Below are 18,078 nucleotides of genomic sequence, written 5' to 3'. Positions count from 1 at the left end.
CAGTGTTTTTTTTGCTGCCAGGAGAAAAGCGTCTAGGGAGCGTCCAGTGTGTATGAATCCTAAATCAGAAAACGGTAGTTTCTAGTAGAGTTGGCTTTTAAATCTGTAGTTTTATAGCCTTTTTGCTGTTTACAGTCATTTCCGCTGTTAATCTCTAGGATAAAAAGAACCACTTTTTTTTTTTTTTTCCCCCCTAGAAGATGAAATGTATAAGTGTGCAGATCTTGGCAGCATGTAAATGAGCCAGTAGCGGTATAATAATAATAATTTTATTTTTAGTGATAGAGGAACCAGTCCATACTAGCAGTGCTATATTTAGAAGCTAATCTGAAACGTGTAATAATAATCTTATAACTGTCTTCAGCCAGCTAAAGACATTTGTATTCATCAAGATATGGTTAGAATGACACCCAGCAGGCGGGAGACGTCGGTGGGGGTGTGGGGAGTCAGATGTGGGAACTTTCTGACCACCAAAACCTCTGTATTTTTAAATTTTTTTTTAGAGAAATATAAATGCTTGGATTGCTGGGCATGAATATTTATGATTGTGCAGAAAGGAGGACTTCTATGAGGACATAGAAGTAAATAGTCAATAATATCACCTTGAAGGCGATGGAAAAACCTGCTGCCTCCTTGGGATGACTCGGCTCACGTCAACTTCCGAATCGCTGCCAACTCCACAGCTTGGCTCTGCTGGATTCACCACACAACTGTTCAATGACAGATCCACACAGCATATCTGATGAACCAGATGGTTTACAAAAAAACCAAGAGGGTTTTTATTTTTATTTATTTATTTTTTTTATTTATCAAGATTTTTTTTTTTCACCCAAGATTCACACATTTTCTACATGAGACTCCATTAAAAAATATGTAAATCTTGGGTGAAAACCCAATCATGATAAATAAACCTGGTTTATCAGATATGCTGCATGGATCTGCCATTTAACATTTTATAGACTCCATAGATCACAATGCAAACAATGGTGTATGAATACCATGATGCATTTCATACTGCAGCGCTCAGATAAGACTAATCGATTTGGTGTGAAACACCCCAAGACATTCAGACATTAATATTATTATTATTATACAGGATTTGTATAGTGCCAACAGTCATTCTTGTTAACGTTATGATTTGGTTCTTTGGATATTCTGTGTAGACTTATCTTTGAGGTATCACCTTGAAGGAGGTTGGCTTGAGGAGTTCAGCTCTCCAATAGCATCCATAGACAGGAAAATCGCTGTCTGATCCAAGTGATAGCTTCTGCATTGGGAGATGATCATCTCATGCCTATGGGCACTTATGGATAATAAATTACAGTTGTCTGCTCTGGCTGGTTAAGGCTCCATATACAGTGCATATAAGAAGTCTACACACCCCTGTTAAATTGTCATTTTTTTTTTTTTTTGTGATGTAAAAAATGAAACAAAGATAAGTAATTCCAGAACTTGTTCCACCTTTTAATGTGTCCTATAAACTGTACAACTCAGTTGAACAACAAACTGAAATATTTTAGGTGAAGGGAAGTAAAAATGAAAAACTAAAATAATATGGTTGCATAAGTGTGCACACCCTTAAACTAATACTTTGTTGAAGCACCTTTTGATTTTATTACAGCACTCAGTCTTTTTGAGTATGAGTCTATCAGCATGGCACATCTTGACTTGGCAATATTTGCCCACTCTTTGCAAAAACACTCCAAATCTGTCAGATTGCGAGGGCATACTCCTGTGCACAGCCCTCTTCAGATCACCCCACAGATTTTCAATGGGATTCAAGTATGGGCTCTGGCTGAGCCATTCCAAAACTTTAATCTTCTGGTGAAGCCATTCTTTTGTTGATTTGGATGGATGCTTCGGGTCATTGTCATGCTGAAAGATGAAGTTCCTCTTCATGTTCAGGTTTTGTGCCAATATTGACTGGTATTTGGAACTGTTCATAATTCCCTCTACCTTGACTAAGGCCCCTGTTCCAGCTTAAGAAAAACACCCCCAAAGCATGATGCTGCCATCACCATGCTTCATGGTTGGTATGGTGTTCCTTTGGTGATGTGCAGTGTTGTTTTTGCACCAAACATATCTTTTGGAATTATGGCCAAAAAGTTCAATCTTGGTTTTATCAGACCATAACACATTTTCCCACATGCTTTTGAGAGACTTCAGATGTGTTTTTGCAAAATTTAGCCGGGCTTGGATGGCTTCCATCTTGCCACTCTACCCCATAGAACAGACATATGAAGAATATGGGAGATTGTTGTCAGTGTACCACAGTGCCAGTACTTGCCAGATATTCCTGCAGCTCCTTCAATGTTGCTGAGGGCCTCTTGGCAGCCTTCCTGACCAGTTTTCTTTTCATCTTTTCATCATTTGGAGGGACGTCCAGTTCTTGGTAATGTCACTGTTGTGCCATATTTTCTGTACTTGATGATGACTGTCTTCACTGTGTTCCATGGTATATCTAATGCCTTGGAAATTCTTTTGTACCCTTCTCCTGACTGATACCTTTTACCAATGAGATCCCTCTGATGCTTTGGAAGCTCTCTGCGGACCATGGCTTTTGCTGTAGGGTACAACTAAGAAAATGTCAGGAAAGACCTACTAGAACAGCTGAACTTTATTTGGGGTTAATCAGAGGCACTTTAAATGATGGCAGTGTGTACTGACTTCTATTTATGCAAAAGTCAGCAGCTACAAATACTGCAGCTGCTGAATTTTCTGTTACAATTTTTTTTTTTATTGAAATATATGAAAAGCAAAAAATAGATAAGGTGATCCCACGCAGGGGATATGAGCAGTAAGCGTTTCATTGTACAACTTAAGGTTACACATTGAAAACATGTTTTGGCGAATTAACTGTCGAACAACCATAACCTTCCGGTCGAGACCGGGGGTCAACTTAGGGTGGCTGAGCTAAATTGCTCAGGGGTTGAGGTGTGGAACAGTCCACAAAATTTTGAAAACGAAAGCTTGGATTGAACTCATACGAACAAACAGGACAAAAAACAAATGGAGGGGGGGGGACAAGACAAAACACAAAAAGAAGAAAAAAAGGGTGGGGGGTAGGCCAGGTGGCAGGGGAGGGAGAAGAGAAGGAAGGGAAGTGGGAAGGAGGTTCCCCCAGGCCAGAGAAGAGGGGCAGAGAAGATTAGTTAGAGAGGCCTAGGCTGGTCGGATGCAAAGTTGGAAGAGAGTAGGATCACCACGGGCTCCAAATTTGGCTTCGGAGTCATGGAGGATACTAGAGATTTTCTCATTAATCATGAGAGTCTTTAAGATGCTCCTCACCTCTGAGACAGCAGCTGCTGACTTTTAATATATGGACACTTACCTCTCCAGGGAGCCCGTGATGTCGGCACCCGAAGCTGACCTGTCCCTCGGCTCTGGGTGCAGGCGCTGGCATCCTTACTAAGGGAAGCCTGTTTTCCTACTGCGAGTCGTGCTGCGCTTTCTGAATGGTCCCCTCTGTCTTTTGGGACCTGTGTGTCTCCCAGAAGGCAGCGGGGGGGGGGGGGGTCGGACATTGCGTAGTTCACCGCACAAGATTGCGCCGATCTTTCCCCCTGGAAGTGGGAACAGATACCTGGATCCGCGGAAGTTCAATTTCTGGGTGGAACTCCGCTTTAACATGAGTTTGAATGTGATTGTTTGTTTAATTCTGAACACAGCTACATCCCCTGTTTATTAGAGGGTGTGCACACTTATGAAACCACATTATTTTAGTTTTTTTTTTATCTTTATCTTTTACATCACAGAAACCTGACATTTTCATTAGGGGTGTGTAGACTTTTTATATCCACTGTGTCACCACCCTGAGGCTGGTGTTATTTTAAGGGGTGATAACCCGCTTGGCAAATCTTTGGAAATCATTTTTTTTTTTTTTTTCATTAGGGCTGACAAAATAAAGCGCTATAATAGCACTAACAGCGGTACAATAACCCTACAATGCACAGTAGCATAAAGTGTGTTATGCATGTTTTTTAATTTAACAGATGGGAGGTAGATTGGGTAAGATATCAAGCAATAGAACCAGAACAAGAGAAAAACTACTTTATAAATTGACTCTCATGTGACAATGACATTGTCATTCTATTTTATTTTGTTTACATGTAGATGTTACTGTGGTAATTGCTTCCCATACAACAGACAACCATACACTGGTTATATATTTATGTGCAGCAAATGTCACTGACTTGTAGATCTAATTATATATATTCTGCAGTAAGGCACACAGCACTCTGTTTTTGTAAAGAATCTTACACTGCCTGCTATGTCTGCAGGAAAACTGACAGCTGTGAGGATTTCAATCGGGATGAATCTCCATGTGAACCACAAGGTGAGCAGCAAAAATAATCCTTTTAGTCTTCTCTACTGTGAATATGTTTATGTGTTTCTCTGTCAATACGCATCCTCTACATACATCTCTTTAACCACTTCCCCCGGTTGGCCGTCCTATGACGTCGGGGACTTGAAGTGGCGATATCTGTATGATGCCTGCACAGTAAAAACAATCTTAGCCGGCGGTGGACATTTACCATAGAGCTGACTGAGGACCAGATGATCCCCGGCTATCTCTATGACCCTCGGAGGCTGGAAATGACATCACTTCCGTTTGTTTACATTTGCTCTGGCAAATGTAAACACTGCTATTTTTTTTTTGGAAAGCCTGAGATGGGTTTATTTATTATTTTGATCTCAGACTTTCCAGCATAGAGGAGAGATCTGGGGACTTATAGACCCCAGATCTCTCCATAAAGAGGACCTGTCATACCCCATTCCTATTTCAAGGGATAAAGTGACCCGTCCCCGCGTACTTGCACGCAGAAGCCAATGCATATGTAGGTTGCGTGCGCATAGGTAAACGACATTCAAACCACACGTGAAGTATAGCCGCGAACATTAGCGTGAGCGCAATATTTGTAACGCTAGACCTCCTCTGTAACGCTAAACTGGTAACCTGTAAAAAAATTTAAAGCGTCACCTATGGAGATTGTTAGGTACCGAAGTTTGGCACCATTCCACGAGTGTGCGCACTTTTAAAGCATGATGTGTTGGGTATCTATTTACTTGGCGTAACATCATCTTTCACATTCTACAAAAAATTGGGGGTAAATATTGTGTCTCTTGTTTTTTCTTGAAAGTGTTTTGGTTTGGTTTTTTTTTGTTTTTTTTTGTTTTTTTTGTTTTTTTCACAAAAATCTAATTTTGAAAAACAGCTGCGCAAATACCGTGTGACATAAAAAGTTGCAACAACCGCCATTTTATTCTGTAGAGTCACTGCTAAAAAAATCTATATATTGTTTGGGGTTCTCAGTAATTTTCTAGCAAATAAAATATGATTTTTACATGTAGGAGAGAAATGTCAGAATTGGCTTGGGAGGCAGGTGGTTAAAGACGACCCTGACGCTGCAATAAAAAGAGTAAAAAAAAAAGCAGCCCCCTGTAAAGAAGAGTGATGGTTATCTTTAAGGCTGGTGGTGAGGGAAATATTTGCTTTCTGAAAGAGCTACAGTAGCCACTGATGTCCAACACTACCTGATACTAATTTGCGGAGCATGGAAAACGCTCCCTATTCCAATAGTTCCTAATTTTGGGGCATTCCCACCAAATGTGGAGCATGGAGCCGTGTAACGCTTAACCTCTGAAACACTGCTGAAGCTGTCTGATGCATTCTGGCTAGGCGAGTGGTGAAACCATGTTGTCTCAACATTGTCTCTTTAACTGCTTGCATACCTTTTAAAGCGGACCTTCAGTCATTTTTTTTTTTCAACTTTCCATCTATTAAATCTTCTGCCCTTGTTGTTTTAACTTTGGATAGTAAAACATTTTTTTTCTGCCAGTAAATACCTTATACAGCCCACTTCTTTCTCCCTCTCCCGAGAGTTTGCCAGGAAGGGAGGGGGGATGAGTCATAAGAGGGCCAATGAGAGCTCTAGAGCTGAAGGTGTGTGTGTGTAAATCCAGGAAGTGAACAGGCAGCAGCTTTAGCTGCCCACAGTTAAAATGGATGCAGCCAGACTCAAAGGAGGGAGATTTCTGCAGCATATTTGGCAAGTACAGAATCAAAGTATATATAAAATAATATGCAAAGTGGTTGGAGGGAAGTTTCAGAATGGCAAAGATGTTTTTATTACAAATTATGTGAGCAGACTGCAGTTCCTCTTTAAAGTGTTTCTAAACCCATAACAGTAAAATCAGTCTGTATATGCAGTAAATCATGCTGGTTATATTTACTGTGGAACCTAAGGGGTTAATCCTCTGCATTGTGTAAAAAGGCTGTTTGATCCTGTCTTCTCTGATCCTCCCCTTCTTCCACAGTCCCCAATCCATCTCCTGATAAGACAGAGCCTTGGGGGAAAGCTACACATGCTCAGTTTGGTGTGTGTGTTTTTAATTAGTTTTTTTTTTTTTTTGGGAAAGTGCATGCGATCAGTAGAGGGCCAATCAGCACTGTCTAGAGAGAGGGTCAGGGGTCCTGCAGCCTCATAGGACAATCAGGGGAGAGTGAATACTCCTACAAGCTTTAACCAGACACTGATGGAAGTCAAAAGACTGCTATATACTGCTGTTGAGAAAGGGTATTTAGCAGTTTATATTTACTAAAACTATTGCATTTCCATGTGCTGTGTACTGTGGGAGACCAGATATAGTGAATGCAGGGTCCTGGGTTTAGTAACACTTAAAAAGTGATTGTAAAGTCTTTGTTTTTGTTTCTTTAAATAACAAACATGTTATACTTACCTGCTCTGTGCAGTGGATTTGCACAGGGCAGCCCGGCTGCTCCTCTTCTCGGGTCCCTCTTCGCTGCTCCTGGCCCCTCCCTCCTATTGAGTGCCCCCACAGCAAGCAGCTTGCTATAGGGGCACTCGAGCCGAGCTGCAGCTCTGTGTATCCATTCAGACACTTAGCTGGTGTTCGGCCCCTCCTCCTCTCTTTCCTGATTGGCTAACTGACTGACAGCCACGTAAGCCAATGGCGCTGCTGCTGTGTCTCAGCCAATCAAGAAGTAGTCCAGGACCATTGAGGGATTCGTGGACATCGCTGGACAGAGAGGGGCTCAGGTAAGCATTAGGGGGTACTGGGGAGGCTGCTGAACACAGAAGGCCTTTTATCTTAATGCATAGAATGCATTAAGCTAAAAAACCCTCTGCCTTTACAACTACTTTTAGTGTTAGAGCCATGTTATTCTAGCAGTCCTGTCAGCGGTGGCAACAAGCCAGTTACAGAATCACTAATAGAGCGAAAAGAACACTCATCAGCTCCTACAAGACTTCTCCCGGCATGGTTTTGCTCCATCGCTCTGCAACATTTCAGCTAGTGAAGGAGGCATTCCATAGAAACAGGTTAGGGATCTCTTCAGCAACCCTGTTGCTGTTGACTTGACATGACACCAGTGATAGGATCGTCAGTGTGATCGTCAGGCCTTAGGAGCCCTGCAGACCTTTCTGTTCTTGGCACAAAGTACACATCTATTTGGAAATTCGGATTCCATATATACATTTCTAAAAATCCCCTTGGCAAATCCTTATATCTTTATTTTCAGCAAGGGCACCTTATCCTATATATTCTTTGCGTTTAGCTGTATGTAAAATACTAATCCATTATCTTACGAAGCAACCACATTACAATACATAAGGGAATGTTATTGACTAGAAGCCAGATTTAATTAAAGCGTAAACCCCATCTGCCCTATTAGGTACCTCATTTGGCTCAGTAATAAAGAGGCTTTCATGTAAGGACTGTATTAATGTGATGAGGAAATCACTTTCTGCCACCTTTCTATTTTGTAATTTCATGCCTGGCTACATCAGTTGGCGTGTCCTGCTGAGAGTCCCATTCTTTGTACATAGAAAAACTCTTCACTCCATGCTGATCACACTCTGATGTCACTTAAAAAGGGAAAATTTTTATCTGCTGGCAGAGATATTACAAACAGGTGGCATGAAAGACGGTCAATTATTATGGAACTGCAGCAGTGTGAATCCCCCTTCTAAAATCCAGAATATTTTGTCTGTAGGCTCTTTTAGGTTATTCTCACAAAGGATGCTTTTTTTAATTTAAAAGCATACAGCTGGTATAAAAAGTCAATATTTCAATATTGACCTTGTTCACGCTAGGTTGCGTTTAAAGGAGAGTGTCGTTTTCAGTACATACTATAATGCACCCAAAATCAATTTCTGTAGGATACTGTGCAAATATCCTTCAGCTGTTTCCGATATGCGTTGCCACAAGCTGTGCTTGACACTTCCTTGTTCAGATCCGACATTAAAGGAGAAACCTACCCCAAAAATCCCCAGCCAATTAAACCATAAAAAAAAGCAGTTTTGTTGCAATGCAAAACAGCCTTCATTCTGGTTTCCCTGCAGTAGATCTTTTCCTCCACTAGATGTCCTTAGTCTTCTAGAGTGATGCCCATGTCCCTCGGAGCCCAGGCTGTCATGGACGTGCCCCCAACCTGTGACTGGACCGTGAAAGGAAAAGCGGCGCAGTGATCAGCTCCTCTTTCTTGCACTTTGCTCGTTCTTGCTATCAGCATGTGTCTTGTCAGCACATGAACTGGTTATTATTATACAGGATTTATATAGCGTGAACAGTTTGCGCAGCACTTTAAAATCTAAAGTGTACAGTTATAACACAATGAAATACAAGCGGGTTAGAAGGGCCATGCCTATAAGAGCTTACAGTCTAATAGGGTGGGGCAAGTGGTACAAAGGGTAATAAGTGTGGGGGATGAGCTGATGGAAGAGTTAAAAGTCCAGTTGTTGGAGGCTTAATAGGCTTAGCTTAAGGCCTTGTGCACACTGGACATATTTGGACGTTTTTACAGCAGCTGTTTTTGGCTTCAGACGTTTGTGTCCATGCACATATGGGCAAGAAAATTTCTGATCATGTAGATATCCCAGTGTGCCACATCCCGTAAAGGACAAAGAGAAAAGGGGAACCCCTCAGGGTGAGACTTTAAAGGCACTACCAAAGAGAAAATTGGAGTAAAAAAGATTGTTTTATTTAAGAAAAGATATACATAAAGTAGTGAACATGGTCATGAAAACTGCAAAATCAAGGTATACAACATATAGATACAATATCCAATACCCAATGCGTTTTAGAGATAACTGTTGTCTCCTTCATCAGGGTCTAACAGGATTGTATATAATCTATGAAATTAGAATGCAGATGGTTAAAGGTAAATTAGTGCATCTATTCAATGGCATATGGGAATGGGAAAGCCAAATTTAATAGCAGCAACTCATATCTTATTTAGTTGTTTATACATGAGAAAAATCCACGTTCATATTTAAAAACCGTGTCATATGGAGTCTCCGGAAGCCCTATCCGCGTTGTAGTGGTTTGCAAACAGTATCTGCGATAAGAATGCCTCAAAACCAAAAGTTGATGGAAAAATTTGGTAAAGGGCTGACACCCCGCCCCCCCAAGGGGAACCGAAGGGGGTTCGGGGATGTGTGATGGATCCCTAAATACGGCTAAACCACGGATACTGGGGCCTAGAGAGGGAGTCCTGGGGGGAAAAAAGCATATAAATACATATATGTGTAGTGTGTATATATACAGCCATAGAAACAAAAGGCTGCCTGATGGTAACACATAACTAACATGTGAAGTGACATCTAGGCCAATGGCAACAGGGCCTGGAGATGCTAAAAAAGGATCCTACAAATAAGAATAAAAAATATATATAGTAAGGATCACTGCTGTAAGCAGCCATGATAGTGAACCCCAAAATAGCAGGGAGTCAATGCTGAACATCAGCAACTGCCCCATGTGAGTGGGATATTGGATGTAAAGTAACAGTATACAGGGTTCCCAAAATTACTGTTGGTAACGTTCAATCTATGATAAGCATCTCCATCTTGTCCTCCTGGTGGCCATGACACCATGGAAGTGAAGCCTAGAGTATTTAAATGCCTGCTAATTTTCGCCGCACTGCTCACCTGATTGGTGAGAGCTACATGCGGCTGAAAATGACCCGGGGCTTGTGAAAGGCCCCCTTGAGTCGCAATCGCACCGTGTCTCTAAGTCGTGCATGCGCGACATGACGTCATACGCATGCATTGAAGAGTGACGTGGCGCGCGTACGTCCCACCGGCGCGGAAGAGTTTCCAGGAGACCAACAGAATGCTCGCCGCGGAAACGAAAAGGAGTGGCAGGTGGAAATGTCCACAGACAGCCACTATCAAAAGGTGCCCTAAAAAGAGCGTCTTTGCCGTGCCGGGCATGCTGGGCTGAGCCAAAATGACAGAACAGACAGATCCACTCATTAGAGGCAAATGGGAATTACAGATTGTATATGTGTCTAATATTCCATATATTGCTGCAAACAAAAAAATAGGAGGGTAACAATCAAACACAAATTGACATTTGTGAAGGTATAAGTGTAACAACTGAACCAAGTCGCAACCAGGGGAACATAGACTCCATGTGACAATGTGTTAATCAAAATATGCAGCAAAAAATGTACAAAAACACAGGCAAAACGTGAGCAAAAAAGTTACATGTAGCAGAACAAAAGAAAAAAAGAGAGAAGGAGTTCGTAGATTATTAAATACAAAAATAAAAACAAATAAAAAGGAAAGAAAACAGAAGAGTTAAAAAAAAAAAGGGACTCTGCAGTAAAAATCTGCTGACATATCAGATGGATGGCTACTTTTCCACTCCCCCTGAAGCGAAACCCTCAAAAAAGGGCTTGAAACAGACCGCCTCGTTGAGTCCCGGGGGATATGTAGCCCTCAAGGTATATATCCAACGCAGCTCCAGCTGGAGGAGACCTTTGTTCCAGTCTCCTTCCCTGGAGCTGGGATGGATACGATCCAAGATCAAGAATTTGATCTTGGGGAATTTACCCTGGTGGACAGTGATTGTATGTCTGCCCAAAGGTAGATCAGGATTGCATGTCTGCATTATTCTGATATGTTGGTAAGCTCGCTTCCAAAACGCAAGCTTGGTCTTACTGACATAAAAGCAACCACAGTCACACCTCAGCATGTAGATCATGCCAAATTTCCTACAGTTCGCAAAATTTCTGGGTCTGAAGACCCTGCCATCTGGTAGATTTGGTTTTATTCATATACATGTATTTGCAGTAACCACACATGAAGGTGCCTCTGTACTTTAAAATGTTCAATACCCAAGTCACTTTTGAATTCACTTTTCTTTAATTGGGAAGCAATAGATGTTGCTCTCAAACATGAAGAGAGGAACCTCTGGGATCAAACGACCCAGAGAAACAATTTTCCTTCATCTCGACATGCTGGTTACAGTAACTTGGTGATAATTCTCAAAGGATTGTCCTGACTTGGGGATTTATGAGCGTACAGAAGATCATATCTAGTGTGTAGTGTGGTACGTCTGAAAGCTTTCTTGAGAGATGTATGAGAATAACCCCTTTGCAACAGTCTGTCCCGCAATTTGCCAGCTTCCACTGCAAAAGTATCATCATTAGTACAGTTCCGCCTCTCTCGGAGCGGAGAGGACGGTTTGGGTGATATTTGAAGACAAGATTGGTTTCTTCACTTTCTTTCTGAGCTCTGCTGTACAGGGACTGCAAGAGGATGTTACCAAGTCAAACCTGTAAAGGTGAACTAATACCATACACCCCCCCACCCCCCTGGTCCCCATTGTATTTACCTCTATGGTGATGTGCTTTCAGTGCGTACGCAGCCAGTGCAACAGTCTGGGGATTTGTAAACCCCGCCTTTCTTCCCCTCCTTTCTGTAGGGCTTCTGGGACAGACCAGAGCAATTCCAAATGATGATTGGGATCACGTGCCGGAACTGACAAATCAGAATTGCTGCGATTTGCCCCAGATGCCCCATGGAAAGAAGAGTGGGGATTTCAAATTCCTGGACCACTGCATCGGCTGAGTGGGTGCTGACAGCACATAACACGGAGGTAAGTACAGCACGGACTTAGGGGGTGGGAAGAGTATAGGGTGTCAGTTCACCTTTTAAACTTTTTCGGAAAAAGGGAACTTTACACGTTTAATGAATACTAAGAAGCACTCAGTTGTGTCCTTTTATATCTTCCTGGAATTTAACTGTAAAGAGAACCAGTCACGAATAGGCTTATGTAAGTGTTGGTAATATCGGCCATAAATTGCCATATATATTCAGGCTTACCTTTAGCAAATTTATATTTGCTCTCTTGCGTACCCCGAGAATAGATCTAGGCTCTGGGATTCAAGCTGGCCATACATTTTGACATCTTATTTTACAATCTCTGTTCAATAGCCTTTGGCTTTAGACAGATCAGCAACTTCCAGGTCTCGGGTGCTGCTCATATATACGAAGTAATGTTAAAGAAGTGGGAAAATGTAAATCCTATTTGGTCACAAAATTTCAGACTAAATGTTTAGATTCTTGCTTAAGCCTAATTGTGACTAATTGTGTATATAGGAAGGCTGAACCAGATTATATTTGGATATAACATGTGCTCTCCAAAAACGGAAGTCCACACACAGAATCTACGGTTTGAGGGAGGATACATACCTTTTGCTTAATTTTTGGGGAACTTGCACCTCTATTATCAAGCTTTAACACCAGAACCCTACCACCAAGAGTGATGAGGTCCTGGACTACCCCCCAACAGCATAGACGATGACCAGGTACTACTCACTAAGGTCTGTGTGGGGACAAAATGCGAGTGTCAAGGTTAGCTAGTAGTAGTAAGCCACATTCAACTGAACTTGTTCCATAATGTTGAAGTGGTATCCCTACTTATCCAAGTAGCTTCTTTGTTTCTAAACTTACAAGATGGCAGATTCCTTTTGTGTGTCTCCCCAAATGTCAGTTGATGGGATCCTTTTTTGTGGAAGGCCACTACTTCATCTGGAAAGATACTTCTTCATTGGATCATGTGTCAACAGGCTTTAAGCTTGTATCAGTGGGCAAATGCAGCTTGCTTCTAGGGTCATTTCACTTGCATTTAATATCAGTTTGAGAGGCTTATAAGGTCATTGAGGGTTCATTGACACTTGACTTGGAAAAGTGAAAACCTTTAGTGCTAGGAAATCCCAGAGAAGCTGAACATAAAGTATCCAAATGTAATGAGCACTACGCAACCCGGACTGGATGGTTAAGGCGTTGCTGCCCTTGGAAGATCGGGGAATCTTTAACTGTGCAAACAACAAAAAACAAAGGGCACAAGTGCCTAGTGCATTATCCACAGCACTTTATTAAAAGGTAAAAGATACAAATTGTACACCCAAACCAAATGTAAACAATACAGTATGGTAGATCCAAAAGCAAACCCTTAATCTCCATAGTGTCAGGTCACCTGAGGCCAGGTGACAGGTGCACACCGTTGGGGTTAGGAGCGCACCGCTAAGGTTGTGGACCTTTCGGCTGACTGCTGTGGATGGAGCTCTGGGTGGTTCAGGAAAGCAGCTACAACTAAGCACCAACACAGATCAAACGGGGAGCTAGAGTCTAAGAGCCAGCAGGTTTTCCCCAGGGCCTCTGATGGTGAGGATGAACTTTGCTGCAGCTGACTCCAGGTCGCGGCCCCCTGGGTCTCCCAGCTCACGGTTGGCTCTGGTGGATAAAGAGGAAGCAGCAATCCAGGCCAGCAAGGAATAGTCAGGAGGACAAGCCAAGGGTCGGGGCAACAAGCAGACAGGGATGGTCAGGAGAACACACCAAGGTCGGGGCTACAAGCAGACAGGGATAGTCCAGGATAAGCCAAAGTCAGTACATGGAGTCCAACATTGAGCACACAGCAAGAAACACACAGGGAAGCCTTAACACACTATTGCTCGGGCAAGGCTGGCTTGCAGTGCATGGAGTTAGGTAGTCTTTCCTGTTAGAGGCTGGGTTGGAGCCATGCTGAGAGAAGATTACTTAAACATGCAGGTGTGAGAGCGTGGTCCTTAAGCTGATACACAGACCAGAGAGGTAAGTGGACAGACAGGGCATGAAACATTACTGCAAATTCATGACACATAGATCTAAACGGATGTTGCCAGCCGTCACGTTTTGGGAAACAAAGCCCTCTTCCTTAGAGCAAAACTTCTGCTCTTAGAAAGGGGACTTTGTCGCCAAAGCATGTCAGCTGGTAACATCATATGTTTGGACCTATGGGGTGCAAGGGCTGGTTTCTGGCTATGCTATCGTTTATGCTTGGTATGTGAGTACAATTTGTATCTTTTTACCTTTTAATAAAGTGCTGTGAATAATGCACTAGGCATTTGCTCCTTTTTTTTTTGTTTGTAGAGTTCATTGACAGGTGCATTTGATCTATAGTTGACCACCTCCTAAGCGGCATCAGGCTGATTTTGCATTTTCTTTGACTTGTATAGGGAGAGAAGCAGTTCTACCATGAACAGTCCTTCAACACATGCCCTTAAGCAGGGTATACAAGAGGAGTTTTTTTCCATTCAACCAGTGGGTTGAGTGGGACAGAATCCCACAGCCACACAAGAGATATGGATGCAGGGATCTCCGGATCTCCCCCCGCTGCGCTATTTTATTCTGACAGCGGGGGCTCCTCCTCTTGATTTTCCAGCAGGACCATTCCACAGAAGCTGATCTAACGACTGACTTCTGTTGAAATGATGGGTACACACGTACTGAAATGTGGCTGTGTTTTCCTGTTGAACTGGCTAAATTTTGAGATCTGTATACCCAGCTTTAGAGTTAATACCCATATCATCGTATCCCCTGTATTTCCTGCCCTTTTGAGGGGTGAATACCTTCACAACAAGTGCAACGGCGGCTCCCATGTTTGGCCAGATTCATACAGTTCTTTCTTGTATTTCCCCTACTGCATTTATTCTCCTCAAATATATGCTACCATCCAAAACAAATGCTGCCAGGGAAGCAGAAGGGTTAATTCTTGTTTTATTACTGTAATAAGTCCAATATTTTACTGCAGGAAAGCGGAGCAGCGGGGTAGTAATCTCGCTTCCAAAAGACTATTGAAATCCATTTAATTTCACTCGAACTTTCTAATATTGCGGAGAGCACATCGGGCGCCGTCACAATGAAACCTATCTCCCAGACAAGCACTATGATACGTGTTTAGTGGAGCGCCAGCTAATGTATGCTAATTCCTCGCACAGTGATGATCTCCTTTCTCTCCTTCTGCACTTGGATTGTGAGCAGAATACGCTATCGTCTGCATTCTATTTATAGGCCCAATTGTCTGGAGAATGAGAAGCTTTCATCAAAATATTCTCATTTTACGCCTCGATGTAATTCATTTTTAATTCATTTTCTCTCAGCTGGCATTTTCTTTGCTTTTTTTAATTTTTTTTTTTTTTTTTTTTTTAACAAAACACCAGTAAAGTTGGCACCTTGAAACCTTTAATTATATTTTGAAGACCTATATTATGCTCCAAAATGATTTATTTCTGCAGTTGAGTAATTTTTATTTTTTCGATACGCATTGCATAGTAGTCATGCAGTTTGACCATTAGGTGGTAGTCTTCTATTACCCCAAATTAAAGCTGAACTCCAGGAACAAAAATGTTAATTGAAATATATTTCTCAAAGGATATAAATTCACTTTGTGAACCAAATGCTTATGCAAATCCAGATATTAGTTTGTGAAGTAGCAGTTCCATCATCACTGGTACCTTTAACCACTTAAGGACCAAACCTATTTCTGACACTTGCTATTTACTAAAATTCGTATTTTTTGCTAAAAAATTACTTAGAACCGCCAAGCATTATATATATATATATATATATATATATATATATATATATATATATATATATATATATATATATATATATATATATATATATATATATATATTTAGCAGAGACCCTAGAGAATAAAATGGAGATTGTTGCAATACTTTGTCACACCGTATTTGCACAGCTGTCTTACAAATGTAATGTTTTTTGTTTGTTTTTTTTGGAAAAGATACAATTTTTTAAATTAAAAATTAAGAAAACAGTAAAGTTAGTCCAATTTTTTTTCTATAATGTGAAAGATAATGTTACGCCGAGTAAACTGATACCTAACATGTCATGCTTCAAAATTGTGCATGCTCGTGGAATGGTGACAAACTTTGGAACTTAAAAATCTCCATAGGTGACATTTCAACATTTCTGCACTGAGGCGGCACTGATGAGGCAGGACTAATAATTAGAATTGATGGGCACTGATAGGCTACACTGATATGCGGCACTAATGGGCGGCACTGATGGGCACTTATAGGTAGCACTGATGAGGCGGTACTGACAGGCGTTACTGAAGGGCACTGACCGGGGTTACTGACAGGCGTTACTGATGGGGCACTGACAGGCGTTACTGATGGGGCACTTTGGGCACTGATTGGCGATTTGGGTGGGCACTGACTGGCAGCTGATGGGCACTGATTTGCAGCTCTGGTGGGCACCTCTGATGAGGGCTGCGCTGATAATCAATGTCCTGATTATCAGCGCACACCCCTCCCCTCCCTTCTGACAGGAGAGCCGCCGATCGGCTCTCCCTGTCAGTGCGAACCGAGAAAAAAACAATTTTACCGGCACTTCCTGGTTCATGCTGTAATTGGTCACAGCTGATCACGTGGTAAAGATCCTCCGTCAGAGGCTCCTTACAATGATTGGAGATGCAATGTGTCAGTAACACACCAATCGCCACACTGCGCGCCCCCACGGGTGCGTGCTGGCTTGTTATCCTGAAAGCCGTCATATGACGTCCAGTCAGGCTAACGGAACCACCGCCCAGCCATCATTCTGCTATAGGCAGGGGGCGGGAAGTGGTTAATGTGAGATCTGGTGTCAAAAAGACCCCAGATCTCACATTTACACTTAAAAGCAATGAAAAAAAATAAAGTGATGTTTGACGTCACTCGGGTCCTCCAAGGGCATAGTCAAGTGTGGGCCATCTTGCTCTCAGTCAACCTACTGCCCATCCATCCCGAGGATCGGATAGTTTTCGCCGCTACCAATTGCTCTGTTAAGCGTCGGAGACTACCGGGAAGCAGCGGGAGGGGGCACCTCTCCCGCTGCCCATAAAAGTGATCTTGCTGCGAATCCGCCGCTAAAACCACTTTTATGATAAAGCGACCGCCGTTTAAAAAAAAATACTGGGGTTTTGGCAGCTATCTACTGCCATAATAATGGTATTTAACGTCAAAGTGGCTACGTTTGTCCACAGCTCCTTCTAAGTCCACCTGCCCTCTACCTATCCATTAAAATGCATGTGCTCTCATTGTGGAGACTCTCAGAAGTTAGAGTTAGGACTACAGAAAACAGGGTACCTTGACGGGGCCTGCAGCTTATGCATGTATTTGCAAATGTGTGCAGACTAAACCCCTGTTTTATACGCATATTGTTAGACAGGTCAATTTGGTTGGTCGCAGGCTGGTTGTTAAATTTGAGCTTGGAAATCTCTTTGTATTTGTTTGACATATGTCACCCTTCCAGTGCTCCTTGCAGCAAACACCAGCTATAGGTGGGGGCAGTGGCCACTTGTTTGTATGGTGCTGTATATAGCCTGTCCAGTGAGCAGAGCTGTGGGCCCAGCAAACCCCACCCTCTACAGGCTGCCTGCAGAAACTACAGGAAGGGGGCGGAGACGAGACCAGTCACCCTGCACAAGGAGAGAGAGCAGCAGTGACCGGTCTTTATTACAGGAAGCTCCTGCACAGCGGTAAAATTTCACGTTAGATTATTGCACAGATATGGAAGAAATACACAAAGTGCATCAAGATTAAAAAAATAAAACATGTGGCTCTTGTATTTAACCCAGAGTTCAGCTTTGTTTTGTGAAGATTTGTTCCTGGGGTGTAAATTGGCAGTGGTCCAGATAAAATTCTAAGGTCTGTCAGTTTTGGCTGAGCCGCGGTAAGGGGCGGTGGTATGATGCACATTTCAGCGCATCACACTGTATTGTTGTGTGTTTTTTTTTTTTTTTTTTTTTTTTTTTGTAACTTTTGTTTAATGTGCACAAAGTGAGACTTCATTTAAATCTCCGCACAGCAGCGTGGTGCACTGCTGTGCTCTGCGGTAACATACGGTGCCTAACTGTGCACTGTGCTAAAATGCTACATGTTTGCATCCTATCACAACAGTGCAAACTGGGCACATAAAACTATAGTTTTCTGTG

At 42.3% G+C, this 18,078-nt stretch overlaps 1 protein-coding gene across 6 annotated transcripts in view; it reads left to right on the top strand.

Moving 5' to 3' along the window:
- The window catches only part of TEDC2 (tubulin epsilon and delta complex 2), a 96,236-nt gene that overhangs the window by 19,008 nt on the left and 59,150 nt on the right, over window positions 1-18,078 (top strand). For all 6 annotated transcript variants that reach the window (XM_073636624.1, XM_073636626.1, XM_073636625.1 and 3 more), the window contains one exon: window positions 4,281-4,336. In XM_073636624.1, the coding sequence (XP_073492725.1) occupies window positions 4,281-4,336 (56 nt within the window). The remainder of the gene's footprint in view (window positions 1-4,280; window positions 4,337-18,078) is intronic.

Source organism: Aquarana catesbeiana, linkage group LG06 (genome assembly GCF_042186555.1).
Source record: "Aquarana catesbeiana isolate 2022-GZ linkage group LG06, ASM4218655v1, whole genome shotgun sequence".
Taxonomy (NCBI): Eukaryota; Metazoa; Chordata; class Amphibia; order Anura; family Ranidae; genus Aquarana; species Aquarana catesbeiana.
The sequence above is the reverse complement of the archived record's forward strand: the minus strand, read 5'-3'. Positions and strand labels throughout refer to the sequence as shown.